The following is a 16,386-nucleotide window of genomic DNA, read 5'->3' as shown; positions in this document are numbered from 1 at the left end:
AAATGATCTTTCTCCATCAAAAGAAACTTTAAGGCACCTGATCATGCTCTGTCCAGCCACAAGTGCCATTAGGCAACAATATCTATCACGAATGGCAGGCTTTGACATCCTGGCCGAAGAGGGCACTTGGTGGTGCCGACTGATAGGAGGCGAGAAAACTGCATGGCAAATTGCAATGGCCAAAATGACTGAATACATTGAGAATAACCTACTAAATGACAAAGGTGGTCATTAAGTGGATAAATAATCTCAAAACCAACGTACTCGGCTGAATTGAGACACAACGTCGTAGACTGTTATGGCCTTTGCAAAGCTGTGTAAAAGTCTTAAAGTCCGGTCTTGCGCTGATCGTCCGATGAAATCCTTAAAGAAATAACGTATTGTAAAATCTCATTTTGATTAAACAATAAATAAAAAAAAATAGCCACATTTCAATCACAGGCCTGCATAGAATCTCAAGGACTGCTTGATCTGCTTTTGACTGCCCAGAGGAACAGAGTCGGTACTCTTTGCAGAGTTGGATGATGTGCAGATCCAGGTGGACGGAGGGTGAACCGCTCTAGTCGTCCTGGATTTATCTGCAGCAGTCTTGCCATCTTGCTGAATAAATCAGAGGAGATGAGATTTGTACGTTTGTCTATTTGAGGATTTCCTCTTTCCTGAGGGGACTCCTTCTGCCCTTTAGGTATGAGTTACACACTCAATCATGTGGTGTGCCACATTGGCTTGGCAATGTCATCAACTGATCTGAAGATTTTGGATGGACTTCTTTAACTACACTGGTCCGATCCTTCAAGCTCCAATGTTGGTTTCTATTTCTGTTACTCAGCTATCTGTTCCAGGAAGAACAGTCCTCTTTTGCAACTAAATCCCCTAAAATGAGAAATCCCAGTTCTGGCATAGTGCCTTGGGTGATATCCCTTTCTCTGCAACCAAAGTACAAAATGTCCTTTTGGATGCTTGTTTATTTCTGACCTTGTCATCCTACACCAAGTCAACGCAGTTGTCGAAGCAGGTTTCTATTAATTTAAGAACCTTTAAAGCGATTTTGCAGTACCTAGAAAAGGACCGTAAAATTACAGTGGTTGTGGCACTGCTATTGACAAGAATAAACTATGCCAGTGGCTTATATGTTGGTAGGCAGGCCAGCATTTCATGTAACTCAACTGCAACATCTCCAGAATGCCATTGGCAGCTTGATTTTCAACTGATGGCAGAGCGATCATACCAACACCACCGTACAAGGTCTACATTGACTTCCATTAACAGCTAGCAGTGACTTTAATATTCCCTTCCCCAGTCTTCCATTGGCAAGGGCCAGATTTTACTAAATAAAGGCTCACTCACTGCTAGCCTGGGCATGTTGTAAGTACTACTTTGCTGCTACTGGTCACACCTACTTTTTTATTTAGAGGACTCCTATCACTGGCAGTGGTAAAGGGGTAACTGAAGACGTTTCATTTTGTCCCATCTCAGTTCAATCTTCTCAGTTGGCAACCTTTAGGATGACTCTCTTCCTATGCAAGTGTTACAAGGCATGCTCTACAGGTAACCACACATAACATACCTGACAAACATTGTTTATGCCTATTCTAGTATCTAGATTTTGCAGTGAACAAGAAACGATATTCTTTGGAGCCTCAAAACTGCATTAAATCCCTGGAAGGTTTACGGACTATGACAAAGAACACTTCGAAGCCAGTGGTCCGCAGAGTCAAAATACAGTTGCGGAGTGGCAAATATTTTATTCCAAAACATCACTTGGGAAGTTCAAGATGCTTCTGAGTCTGATGACAACTTATGTCATCTTGCAACCTCTTGATTCTGTTTTTCAGACTAACAATGTGCACTTGTAATGGGTATATTTAATATCTCTGAGTTGGAGAAAACCTCAACGTATGACAAAAAAAATGCTTATGGCATCTGCATTCTCAGCGAAAGAAATTCTGAATTCTCCCCACAAAAGTAAGATTGGGTTTCCTGTGCATCAGACTACCTTCACGCATTCATCCTGCACCTGTCCAAAAGAATACAAGAACCTCTGAATAGAAAATGGCCCAAATGGTAGCCATGGAGAGAAAACAAATACTTTAGACTCCAGTAAAAATGTACCTGTACTGTTTGTGAAACCCAACAAAAACCTAGAATCTACCTTAATGACAACCAAAGACATTACAAAGACCAATTCCAGGTGATTAGAAAACCAGATAAAGGGCCACCTCCTACCATTCATGCCAATCTGGCTCTACACATCCCTGGTTCTTGAGGATAAATAATTTGGTGGAATATGTGGATGTTGGGTAATGGGGATTACGTTTTTTGTTGTACGCTTACTCTTCAGGGACACTTGCAGGAAATACCAGGAACCTCAGGCTATCCTCGTCCACAGACTGTTCAGCTGCAAGAAGAGATTCATAAATGTGTCTCCTTTTGTTGTGACCATAGAAATCAACCTTTTGAAGGAAATAACTAACCTTTGCGAAGACAAATGCAAAATGTACCAAAGCATTTGGAGCTTGTGATTAAAAAAGGCCTTATGGTTACAAAAATACTTTAAAACACTTGAAAAGAATCTTAAATTCCAATTAGATATCTGGCTAACAAAAAGACAAAGCTTGTCAGTGGAACGAGCAGCATACATATTCCAAAACCTTCAACACCACGTAGTGGACTTTTCTGGAACTATGGGTGGTACACTAACATCTAGCTATGTTCCTGCTTGATGAAGTATGTAGAAACTGGGAAAACTCTGTAACTGGGTTTTTCACTGTCTCTGATACAGCTGTCATTTTAAATGTCTATAAAGCAAACATTGTACATGATGTAATACATCCTTTTCTTTTTTTGCAACTTTTAATTGTGTAAGAGCAATACTCCTGCGGGCCAAGCTGTGTGGAAAATTCTTTGCAAATGAAAGCAGCCTCTGGTCCTGCCTCAAAGTTAATTATTGCTAGAAACGATGTGTACATTCAAATGAGCATTGTTGGAGAAGATAAAGGTCCTTCTCTGTAGGTATAGTTCTACAGCATTAGCAACTTTCTTAGATTGACATGCAGCCAACCTGGCTTCCCCATGTATAGTATTTGAATGATTCTAATGTCCCTCGAATCTGATGTGTTGTAGTTATGAGGTCACCGGGGCCATTAGCATTTGAGGTATAAAAAAAAAATTCTGACATTTAAAGACATTTAAAGAAGTCTGATTGTTAGGTATACGCACACTAATAACATGTATGTTGGAAAACCTATCCCAGAAGTTACTTGGGTTCTCTCTTCAGGGAATATTCAAATAATGCGATTCATAAATGATGAAACGGTAGACGAGATATACATATGATATGATATGGTATGATGCGATAAGTCATTTATAACGCCTGTGTACACACGTGTTTCTAGGCGCAACAAGACGAGGAAGACAGAGGGAGGACAAGACAAACAATCTTACTAGGCCATGTGTCATTTAGATCGAGCAAGTGCGAGAACGAGAAGTGCAAGGGGAAACGGAGGGGGGTGCAAGGGGAAAGGGGGGGTGCAAGGGAGAGGGGAGGTGAAAACAGGCCAGCAATGCTCTTGAGTAAGTGCAGCCAGGGCAGCACGGCTCTGGGTAGTGCAAGGAGAACAAGGGACTGTAGGGTTACAGTTACAGCCCCTAAGTGTGTGTGTGGTAGGCTCGGAGGCAATGCAAGTGTGACTGATCAAGAAAGAGCCTTGTAGCCAGTGAGGCTCTGGGTGTAGCCAAGCAACCTGTCAGTACAGCAGACAGATAGGTCAGCAAGGAAGGGAGAAAGAAGAGAAGAGGAAAGTATTGAGCTGTTTCCGGAACTTCAGGTGGTCTGGTTCAAGTTTGAGAGGGGTAGGGAAGCCATTCCAGAGGAAGGCACCTGCAGAGGAGAGGGATCTACCCCTCAGTCTCTGCCTACAGATAAGTAACTTTATTTTATTTTTCGCATTTACTCCTCTGCTGATCAGCAAAGACCCACTTCCTACAGAAAGCCCAGACACCATTCCCTCTTTCTCTTTTTGTGACAGTAGAACACAGGCATGGAAGCTGGTTCGTCTTTAGGGAAGACGGAGGATCGTCATGCCTCCATAAAGCCTTTTGCTGCTTTCCTATTGCTTTGCAAGGAATTCTCTGAACTTGCTACTGAGAGTTCTTGTACATATGACTGTATATAATGAGGACCATGTTGAGCCTTAACTACGAGCTTCATTCTCAGACAAGTAAGTACTTTCACCATCATTGACTATGTAGATTTGCTCATTATTTGCAAATCCTTCATTGTGCCTATGTGTGTGCTTAGATTCCCACACTTAACTCAGCAAAGTGCATGGAGGCCCAAAGAGGCTATTTCATGCACTGGAAATTATGAAAAATAAATTGGCTAACACTTTAAACTTTTTTTTTTAAAAAAAAAACCTGTTTGGTTTTCGGAGAAAGTTAGTGAGAATATGCTGAAAAATGTTGATGTTTTTGGACAACAGATGCTTGTAAGTTAATACTAGTGTTGCATACTAAATAAATGTATGTTCCTTTTAGATACCTTTATCTGGCTATGGCGGAACGAGCAACATTATTTTGGAAAATGTAAGAAAGTTATCGGACAGCTACGTGACAGTATTGAAAGGAATATCTGATGGCAAAACCAGCAGAGTAACCTTCTGCCTTCGAAATACAGGTTCACGAGCTGCCTATGTGAAAGCGGTTTGTTTTATGGACATTCAGACCAGGAAAATTATGGACCCAAGCGTGATGAGTATTTTTCCCGAAAAGTTAGTGCTTCTAGAAAGAACGCAAGAGGTAACTTATTTTCTTCGCTTGTTTTTTTTTACAGATCTAATTTGCAGGCCATATGATAAGAGGCGCATTGTGTAGTCCAATGTCCATTCTGTGTTTGTTGATTAGACCAAACTTCATCTTCAAATAAACAAAACCCCTAGTGGTTATTCCTCCACAGGGCTCTTTGTTTGATTTAATGTAGCTTGCAAAGGGTTAAATGGCAATTTGAAACTGCTTCTAAACAGTGGATGCAGAAGGCTGACTTATGATCTTGGGTCATCAGCCAGGACACAACTGACGTCATACAGACACAGCATCAATATGAGAATCAGTAATGCAGCATGACACTTGCATGGAAGCTTTTTTTAGGCTTCTTTTTCAAACGTAAAAGAGCTGAAAAAGAAAGGTATGAAACAATAAGCCTGTTAGATCATGTGGCTATGTACTTTACTTTGTTTATTTCAGCAGACAAGTTAGTGTTAATGTTCCCCTTTGACTCCATGCTTAATATATACATGGTTTCCTCGGCCAATATGTTTGACTGTTGTCCTCTGTGTTTTTTACTAGGCTACCATTTTAAATTCGTATGATACCAATTTCAGTGTAATATTCTTGTAATGTCCTGGAAGTCATATTCTCCAGCATTGGGTCATTCATGGATTCACATGCTTAGAATATTCCCCGTCGTCAGACTGGGATCCCTCGGTAAATTTATAAATATGTTTTCCATAGGGAAAATGTCGACACTTTTGTGTCCCATCTATGTCGTTTTGGGCCGCGTACGCCTGTGCCAATAGGACGTAGCCGTATAAATATCCCCACCCCCGCGGCTCCCTTCAGATTTCAACTGTCTTCCAAAGTAGTGGGATCACCTTGTGTCATCTGCTATTTTACAAGGTTGTTTTTTCGTCTCTTTCCCAATGTCTGGGGAGGCTCTATTCCGTCCGTGTGCTACATGCAGATTAAAAAAGGTGTACGAAGGAGATGGACATATGGACTGTCTATATTGTCTCCACCCTCATCATTCGGCGGACAATTGTGACATTTGTAAAGGTTTCTCGTAGAAGACCCTGAAAAACTGAAATAGACGGCTGATGACGTGGCTGAATGACAGGGCAGTAGCGTACCCCCCTCGGAGGTAGGCTCTACACCTAGTTTGACCTCGAGGGCTAAATCTCCGGTGGTCTCCCGCCGTTCTGTATCTGTGGAACCTCCGGCGAAGAAGGCGCGTTCGACGGAGAAAAGTTCATCTGAGAAACATTCTACGAGGGAATAGTCATCAAAAACAAAAGCTTTGTCTTCTTCCTACTCATCAAAAAAGGAGAGAAAACACCTGTCAAAAACCTCCTCAGGTGACCATCATAGGTCATCCTCAAGTCGAGATTTGTCGAAACACAAGTCGAACTCAAAAAAGGCAGGAGCGCCTCAGGATTCTGCGCAACATCCACCGTTGTCCTCGACGGGAGTTCGATTGTCAACGCCCTCATTACCATTGACGCAGATCGTCCCTTCAGTAGCTCCGTCGAGTCCGAAGACTACTGTCGAGGTTGGCTTCATCAACGGAGGCTCCGCAGGAAGGCTGGCGACCCGAGGTGTACGATCCAATCTTACCAGAGACCCTGTTGCAGCAGGAGGCGGCTTTTTCCATATCATCCATGGAAGACGACCGTGAACCAGTGGTTGGACCTACAGAGCTTGGATTAAAAGGGATCAGCTCGCTGACGCTCTCGAGTGGGCGAAGTATCCCAGTTACAGCTCCTTTACTCAATCCTCAGGCTGCGTTATCCCTGGAGGTATTGTCCACACTACAGACTCTATTGAGTAAACTGGATGCGAAGTTGCGTCAAGTTGGTGCTCCGGCAGGGCTACATACAACACCAGCCGAAGACCAGCCAGGCCCTTCCCACCGGCCGACGGCTATGCCATCAACAGCCATTCCGGTTCATGAAGATCCTCTACGCTCGCGCCCGGAGGAAGAACTACCAGAGTCCGAGTCGGAACGAGAAGAGTCTTTATCAGATATATCTTCAACCCCTTCTAGGGACCCGACATGGGAGTCGGAGGCTGAGATGGAAGCTCCAAGAAGTCCAGCTCAACCCTCACCGCCGGATGACATTGGTTCCTTCCACACAATGATGGGTAAGGCATGTACCGAGTTTGGCCTGGCCCAGGAGTAAGAAAAGAAAGACTGTTTCTTGTTTGATCATATGGGGAAGAGGAGAAAATCAGTATTTTCGGTTCCCATTTTAGATCATGTGTGGCAAGAGGGGTTACGGACAATGCGCCATCCATTCTCCGAGCCTGCGGTTAAAGACTGGAAAAGAAATTTAAAGCTCCTGAGTCTACTCCAAAATGTTTGTCTTCTCAATCTTCTCCAGAATCGGTGGTATCGGCAGCTGCTGCAAGAAAGGCAAGGTCACAGCATAAATGTACAACTCCTCCGGATAACGAGGCCAGGAGGCAAGATGCCTTTGGCAAGAAGGTAGTGTCGATAGGAGCAACAACGTTGAAGGCAGCCGACTCTCTGGCTATTATGGCGAGATATGACAGAGAGATGTGGCATCGTTTAGCAACCATACTGGAACATCTACCGGACGAACATAGAAAATCTGCTATGTTGCTGGTGCGTGAGGGGGAAGAGGCGTCAAATCACTCAATAAACATTGCCGTAGACCTGGCGGAATTAGGTTTTAAACAAATTAACAATGGAGTAGTTTTGAGGAGGCAAGCCTGGCTCAAATGCGTGACCTTTCGAGCAGAAGTACAATATAAAGTGATTGATATGCCTTTTGAAGGGGAACAGCTATTTGGAGAGAAAGTGGACGAGGCCTTGAAAGGCATGAAAGAAGACTCGGACATGGCACGCTCTCTTGGAGCCCTTCAGAGTGGCAGAAGTTTCCTTCGTTTCGCCCCTTTAGAGGAGCATGAGGAAATTCCCGATTCGTGTCAGCCAGGGACCGGACCTTCAGTAGGCCGTCATACTCCTCTCAAGGCTATAGGCGGGCTTCCCAAACTGCTCGAAGAGGTCGAGACTATCAAGCTTCAAGAAGAAGAGGAAGTTATCCATCGTCGACGAAGGACAAACAATCAAAGAACCAGCAATGACGAGCTTCAGAGAATGGACAGATTCGAAGAGCGGCTGGAAGGTGTTGACAATAACCAGGCCTCGATTGACACCCTCGAAACTCAGCTGGACATGAGGATTCGTAATATTGAAAAGAGGGAGGTTGAGGTGCGACTCAAGATGGATGATTTAGAAAACAGAGAGAGGAGGTACAACCTCCGTTTTTTTGGTATTCCAGAGCGCGAAGGCGAAACTGAAAAAGACCTCAAAGACGCCATCCACGATATCATAAAAATATTGACCGCTGATGAAGAAATTGATGAACCTAAAACTGAAAGAATACATAGGGCTGGTGGACCGCCCAGCGGTCCGCGTTCCGTCTTGACCAAATTTCATCGATACCAAGACAACCAGAATTCTCGAGAAGGCCAGGTCCGGAGGCCCACTCACAACGGTATAGATGGGGATATCCTTTCTTGCTCACCTTTGAGCAGGGAAGCATGAAAATCGTCCTCCGATCTGAGGAGGAAATCAAAGTCTGCATTGCTGACCTCCTCGGCACGGGCCCAAGGGGCGACGAAGGTGGCGAAAGTGAGCGACCTGGACCACAATGGGAACTCCAGGGCCCCAGGCGAAAGAGCGTAAAGGGATCAAGGAAATAGACGTCCCAACAACACTCCTGACAGTCGAAAATGAAGAGATGTCCTGTGGCTACTGTGAATCTGCTTAACTATAGCCTCAGCTGAATCATGGGACACCGACCCCCGCAGTGACTGAGAACCGGCAAGATCCGCGACGTGGGTGTCACCGCAGGTTGGGCACCCCTCTGGATCGAGAGGGGACGCGAACTCTCGCTGGGGGATCCTGGGAATGCACGGAACGTTATACTTCTACATGTTTATTGTTGAAATTATACAATGTTGGGGGGGGGAATGGGGGCTCACCCTTAAGTTGAGATGTTATATTTGATTGGGACCGTGAGGCAACGGTCCCCACTGATGGTCCGCCAACGGACCGCACACTGTCATCCAGTCCGTTCCGGACGCCGTCAACAGCTGCCCATGCAGCACCTCCAGTTCCCGAGCTCACACAAGCACCACCAATTATGGCGGAACAGGGGGAATGGGGGGAAGGCTAACAGACACTTGGGAAACGTACTAGCATTACTTGGTTCATTCCAACACACCACAGTCACTGGGAAATCGCATATCTCTCTGGCCGCTGAGGGTGAGTGATCCCCCAACACAAGCCACTGATGGCGTCACCTGACAAGTCTAAAGACAAGGGTCTCCTCAGAAATGGGACTGTCAATGTGAAGGGATTGAACTCGCCAACTAAGAGGTCACTGGTGCATAGAGAATTCAGCAGTTCCGACATAGACATTCTCCTCCTTCAGGAGACGAAATTTGCAAGAGGGGAAGAGCGGAGCGTTCTGGTGAAGCGGGGAGGCATAGAATTCTGGGGCTCTGGCCCGCTCAGGAAAGGAGGGGTCGGAATCTTAATCAAGAGGGGAACTGGGTTTGAACTGGAAAAGACTTGGTCAGATGTGAGTGGTCGAGCCCTCCTGATTGTGGGAAAAATTGCGAAAGTCCAGGTCACAATTGCCACAATATACTCACCCAATAGCGGACAGGCCGCATTCCTTAGGAATACGATTCCTAAAACAGTACTAGAAGCTGCAGGCCACGTCATTCTGGGAGGCGACTTTAACCAGTGGGTCGACCCGTCCATAGACTGGAGACCAGGCAAACCGGAAACGAGAATTCAACACAGAGGGGACCGTACAGAACTCGCCGTCATGATGGAGCTATACGAACTACGGGACGTGTGGAGAACTCTGCACCCTAGAGAGAGTGGATTCACCTTCTATTCGAACCCTCATGGCACATTTACACGTATAGATTACATATTTCTATCAACCGACCTCACAGGATCCACAAGTTACTCTGGAATCGTCCTGCTAACGTGGTCAGACCATGACATTGTTCTGGCAGACGTCAACTGGACCAACCTACCTGTCGCTGGGGGATCTTGGCATTGCAATGAGTCCCTCTGGAATGATGTGGTGTTTAAAAATGAAATGGAGACCGAGATCGAAGAATATTTTAAGGTGAATAATAATGGGGAGGTCTCCAAACAAGTCACCTGGGAAGCTGGGAAGGCCACTTGGAGAGGCATACTGATACGCGAGGGCTCCTCTAAAAAAAAAAAGGGAACGTAAGATTGTAGAAAACAAGCTATGTAATGAAATACACCAACTAGAGGTGGAAGTAAGAGGAAACACAGAGGTGGACCCTACCAAAATAGATGCAGCTCAACGTAAAAGAGAGGAACTACGGCTGTTAGAGCATGGCCAAGTAGTGCGCAAACTGCAATTTCTTAGGCAGACATACTACGAAAAAGCAGACATAGTTGATGCACTATCAGCAGCCAGGCTTAGGGAACAGAGGGCAGAACGCAAGGTGAAACAGATAAGAGACCACTACTCCCACGGTGCACCCTCCCCACTCGATACCTGAGTGCTTTGCCAGCTTTTATGAAAACCTATACACCTCCGAGCTGACCTCTGCCCAATCTGATATATCCTCCTACTTGTCCTCAATCACCATGCCCACAATTACACACAAAGAGGCCGAGCTCCTTGATACTCCAATAGCTGAACACGAGATCCGGGACGCAATTAAACGGCTAACACTGGGGAAATCTCCGGGTGAAGACGGTTATACGGCTGGCTTCTATAAGACCTTTAGTGAACAACTGACACCCTTCCTAACAGAGCTCTTTAACGAGATAGTGAACACTGGAGTCGCACCGGACTCTTTTTAGAGAGCGCTCATAACAGTTATCCCTAAGGAGGGGAGAGACCCCAAACTCTGTGGGTCGTACCGCCCCATCTCCCTCCTCAATCTCAACGCCAAGATCTATGCTAGGGTGCTGGCGGCGAGACTGGAAACCTTAATGCCCAACTTGATCCACCCCGACCAAGTCTGGTTTATTCTCGGGAGGCAAGGAGCCGACACCATGCATAAAACATTACACCTCATCCATGCAGCCCACAACCTACCAGATGATCAGGTCCTCCTGTCAATCGATGCAGAAAAAGCCTTTGATAGGGTGGAATGGGACTTCTTGGGAGCAGTCCTACAGAAAGTAGGGATAGGCCCAAAAATCCGAGATGGGATACGAGCAATATACACCTCCCCAAGGCATCGATATTTGTAAACGGGGAATATTCCAGGTGGTTCGAACTACAGCGAGGGACCAGACAGGGATGCCCCCTCTCTGCGATCCTGTTCGTAACTCTCCCTCGAACCACTGGCACAAAAAATGAGAGATGACCCCGACATAGAATGAATGCGATTGGGAGAGGTGGAATATAAGGCAGCGTTGTACGCAGATGACATCCTTCTACACGTAACAAACCCTACAAACTCCATCCCTCATGCCCTAACCTAATAGATGAATATGGCCAGTGCTCCGGCTTTAAAGTAAACAAATCTAAGTCCATACTCTTCCCCCTCCAAGGTACCCCAGAAGAGAACGATGCCAAGTTCCTCTCATTAGGGCTCAAAGTGGAACATACAACATTGCAATACCTGGGTATACAGATTACTAGAACCCTGAGTGACCTTTATGAGGCTAATTTCCCCCCGCTTCTCCGGCGATTTGAGACAGATCTCAAGAAATGGAGCAAATTGACGATTTCCTGGCTGGGGCGTATTAACGCCGTCAAGATGGTATGCCTCCCCGATTCCTCTATCCCTTCCAGATGTTACCAATTGAGATGCCCAAAAGATTCTTCATAGATGTCCAAAAGATCATGATGCGATTCATTTGGCAGAGGAAGAAGCCGAGAATAGCATACAACACACTGATACTCCCCAAAGACAAGGGAGGAGTAGGGCTTCCCGATCTGAAGTCCTACTATAAAGCCGCCCAGTTGCGCGTCCTAATTCCACACCTTAGGGACTACAAGCACCTTCAATAGGTACAGATGGACAATCACTACCCGTCCCCCGCTACAGTTGCAGAATGGCTATGGTTACCATACCAATGGGTACAAAGGAAAATCAAATACCACCCCATACTGAGCACCATATGGAACATGTGGCGAACTGGGAAAGAGATGCGCGAAATCACTACCTGGCCATCCCCGCTCAGTCACTTGTGGTCACCAGGTATAAACAATCATATACCTAATGTGGAGCGGTTCCAGTCATGGTACGAAGCGGGTCTGGAAAGGGTAGGGCAACTCCAAAGAAAGGACTCATTCATTAAACTACCGGACCTGACGACGGCATTGGGGATAGGCAATCTATCGACATTCCACTTTATCCATTTAAAAGGGGTACTAACGAAACCTGAATGTTGAGAAAAGCTTAAAAGAGACCTTACCACTTTTGAGAAACTCTTAGACTCCAGTTCAGAAATGAAAGGCCTCATATCTGTGATGTATCAGGCGCTATTAGCGACGAGAGATGGAACCACAGATCCCCTCAGGGCCAGATGGGAAAAGGACATTGGCGAAAAGATACTCCCCGATCAATGGGACTTAATGTGTAGAGCTGCACCTAAATCCTCCATATCCAACCAATATAAGCTCCATGCAATAAAGCTTCTACACAGGTGCCAATATGATCCTCCTTTCTAAAATGTCCCATTCCATGAGCCCGATATGCTGGAGGAATTGTGGCGAAACTGCTAACTATTGGCACATGTGGTGGAGCTGCCCACACATCAAAGTGTTTTGGACCGAGGTCCTGGGATGGATCAAGGAGGTAGACGAGATCCAAAAGGAGCTTGACCCCTACCTTATACTGTTTGGCCTCGAGAAGGACGAGGAAGATTGGTTCCGGGTGAAAGGCCTGGCCCCCCAACTATTGTTGGCGGCGAGAGCCCTAATAGCGATCAAATGGAAATCTCCTTTAGTCCCACGAAAGAACGAATGGATTAAACTGGCCTCGAACATCTACGTGATGGAAACAATCACTGCCTCCCTACACAATAAAGCAGCTAAATGTGAAACCCTATGGATGGACTTCAAGAGTAAACATATTACACCTACCTTTGACTCCCAGTTGGAGGAACCCTCGAAGGCTTGATCTTACGATGCAAAACGCAAAGAACACTGCAAGGGGTGGAAAACTCATTTTCAGCGGCGATGGTGCTGCCAGATGTTGTACTGTGTTAACTGTGCGTTCCTAGTACTTGCGTTAAAAACGACTATGTATACTAACCCAAGTGGGGGAGGGGGGTGGAAGTGGGTTGAAGCGAACAGTGGAGGTGACACATCCAGAAACATGAAATTTTTACCAAACTATGTGATTCTCAATAACATGTTATATTCTGCCTCGATTGGACTGACATGTACTTCTGGAGATGTATATTTTTCTTTGTTTGCTGTTTGCTTCTTGGTTTTTGTTTTTTCTTTTAGACGAATAAAGACTAGTTTGAGAAAGAAACCAAATACTGTGCAGTACATATCAAGGGACAGAGTCAGCGTAAAGAATCCTAAACATTGGTCAACATTACCTTTGGAAAAGAGGAAATTGATTAGCAAAGCAGTTAAAGAAAAGAACAAAAAAGGACTAAACTGTGCTATATAAAGGCGGAGACAGAGGTTACAATTACCTCTTTAAAGCAACTGTAGGAGTTGAAAAGTGGTCACAAAGAACTACTTGAAAATAGTCGACTGAACCTTGTGAGAAACGAGCCATCAGGAGAGCGGAGTCCTTCTATCCTTAGTTATAATAGTGGTAGGGCCAGAAAGGGTTTGTTTAGACGGTGGACAGGTTCTGTTAAAGCTTTCACTGACGAGCACCTTTGTTTTTTTAGATGGGGAAACTCCATAGCATAGGGAAACCTAGGCATTTTCTCGTTTGTTTAATACGTTTCAGTGATTTGGAATTTCAGAGTCCATGTCCTCCTTCTGATCTACCACAGTATTTACAAGCCACCCCAAAAAGACACTGTAACCTCAGGAGGAGAAGAAAAATAACATCTCGCCGTGCAAGTGGTTTGGGAGAAACTGCAGAGACATTTGTGTGGGGGTCAGAAGCCAGCCACCACGTCCTACGTTCAGTAGAACACCATGACCAAACATGCTTTGGTTGAGTTTGTGTTATCCTTTTTGATAGTGGTCAGAACAGGATTCAGCGTAAATTATGATTTGACATTGATTGTTTTTTTGTTGCTCAAACATCCTGACAAGCACCCTTTATTTTCATCATGGAATAGGGGGAAAAAAACCTCTTTAGAGATGGTGACAGGATAGGCCTTACTTCATTGAACAAAGCCTGATGTTTGAAGCGACCTCTTGTCTGCCTCCCGTGTCTGACTTGCCACACATTGCACAAGTGGAGAGTGAAGAAGGCTGCCTAGCTATAACACACAGAAAGATATGAATAGGTTATTCTATAGCTCTTACATGCACCTATATAAGCAAGTTGGACACAACATTGATGAAGATATTACTGAACTGTTAAACCAAGTTGCACTTCCAAGCGGACCACGACTGCGAATTTGGAAGAACCCATAACTTGAGACTGAACTACAGTTAGCCCTAGTCTCTAAAATGGGGGTGGGGGGGGGTAATGATGCCAATTAGCGATCGCCTTCCAGTTGATTGCTGTTAAGCTTGTATGAATTCTCTGACGCGCAAACCTAAACAATTATGATTGATTTCCAAACCGGTTCCCTTTTGGTCAGTATCCTTGAGGTAGGCAATAGTGATGCTGCTAAAGTCAGATAAGGAACCATGGTATTTAGACTCATATCAGTAGATTTCTCTGATCAGCCTAGACACTAAGCTAGTACGTTAACTATTTGCCACCAGAATATTGAGAGGAATCTGATTTCATGCATCCTGATAAATGTGGGCTTGTTTGGGGGAGGAATAAGACTGAACCTACGTAGATTGTACCATGTATTTATAGTGATAATTCCACGCTGACCTTGAAACCAAGTTTAGCTCTGGTTTCCATGCAAGTAGCATCGACCTTGGAGGACTTAGAAATAAGTTCCATGCGTAATAGGCTGAGAAGGTCCACTGCATCAAGGACAGAATGAATCAGACGGCATTGGCAACGGATATAGTGGGAGATCCCAATATTCATATCAACAACTACAATACAAGTGAGTGAGTTGGTGGCTGTACAAAAGCAAAGGACCATAAAGTACCAACATAGTTTTGGTGTAAAATTCAATCCGTTGACAGAAAGGTTATGGTATCGAAAAGAACACTAAGAAGTAATATAAGGATGTTATGAAAGGATAGATCCTTAACTTCCTCAGAGGCAAGAAAACTTGAGTTTTTGTCGAGTTTAGCTCGACGGAAATACAAGAATTTCATTAAACCTCAAAAAAGTGCCTATGAATATTGAAGACTACTCTAGAACGCTCAGAGCTTTGAATGCAAATATTCAGTTTTTTCTTGTTGCTGAGATATGAATCATATTGGCATTTCTTAAAATACCGTTCAAACCAACCCTGTGTCTGAAGCATCTTAGATGGGCTTCTTTTATGAGAAATTTGGGGTTTCCTTGTAAACCAAGCTTGTATTTGCTATAGGAGATTTACCCAGTTGGGATAGAGTATCGACTATGGAGGATATTGTAAGAACTATTAATGTAAAAATTCTAGGCCATCGGACCCTTGTGAAAATATCGTACAAAGGAGTCCTGGTTACCTTGCAGTAAGTTTTGAAATATTCAACCCTTGTAAATAAGGAGGATCTCACGCAGGTTGCCTTGTCTTCACATGTCATAAGTGGACATATAGTAAAGGAAGGTGGTCAGCCGACACACGTTTCAACCCCAACGAGTCTTTATCAAGGCATAAACAGTATATCTGGGGGGGTTTATCGCATATTGTACAGAAGAGCGACCTGCACCTTATTGGCAACAGCCTAAGGGATTCTGCAAGACTGACCAGAAATACGGCCAACTGGCAGCCAGAACAATATGGGATAAAATCCCCCATATATACTGTTTATGCCTTGATAAAGACCATTGGGGTTGAAACACGTGTCGGCTGACCACCTTCCTTTACTATATGTCCACTTAGGACAATAAAAATCATGTGAAGAGACAGCAACCTGCGTGAGATCCTTCTTATTTACAAGGGTCGAATATTTCAAAAATGACTGCAAGGTAACCAGGACTCCTTTGTACTTAGCAAATAACAGATTGCTGATTAATAATATTAAAACTGCCGTTCTGATTTTCAAAAAGGGTAGAAGGCAAGAACAACATGGGTGGTTTATTTAGGAAAATAAACGAAGCATGTGTAGGTTTGACACATTTAGGGTTATCCTATTACCAATGTCGATGCGTTTGAAAGACTTTGCATGAAATGAATTTCTCTAGTGGCACAAATGAAAAAAGTCCAACAATAGCTTTGCCGATTCCCCCTATTCCCTGTGGGAAATTTTTATGAACAAAACGTTATACCCTCTTTAACGTATGACCTTGAAGTAGTGGAGACATCAGAGAGAGAAGCTCTAGACACTCTTGAAGGTTTGTTTTGGAAGAAATATTTAATCTTCC

General features: G+C 44.5%; 1 protein-coding gene across 5 annotated transcripts in view; it reads left to right on the top strand.

Annotated features, from left to right (window-relative positions):
• CEP192 (centrosomal protein 192) overlaps positions 1–16,386 on the top strand; it is a 2,773,731-nt gene that overhangs the window by 1,975,328 nt on the left and 782,017 nt on the right. For all 5 annotated transcript variants that reach the window (XM_069620824.1, XM_069620822.1, XM_069620821.1 and 2 more), the window contains one exon: positions 4,537–4,797. In XM_069620824.1, coding sequence (XP_069476925.1) covers positions 4,537–4,797 — 261 coding nt within the window. The remainder of the gene's footprint in view (positions 1–4,536; positions 4,798–16,386) is intronic.

The sequence above is a fragment of the Ambystoma mexicanum genome, chromosome 5q (assembly GCF_040938575.1).
Source record: "Ambystoma mexicanum isolate Mex_15411 chromosome 5q, UKY_AmexF1_1, whole genome shotgun sequence".
Lineage (NCBI taxonomy): Eukaryota > Metazoa > Chordata > Amphibia > Caudata > Ambystomatidae > Ambystoma > Ambystoma mexicanum.
This window is presented reverse-complemented; position numbering and strand designations above follow the sequence as displayed.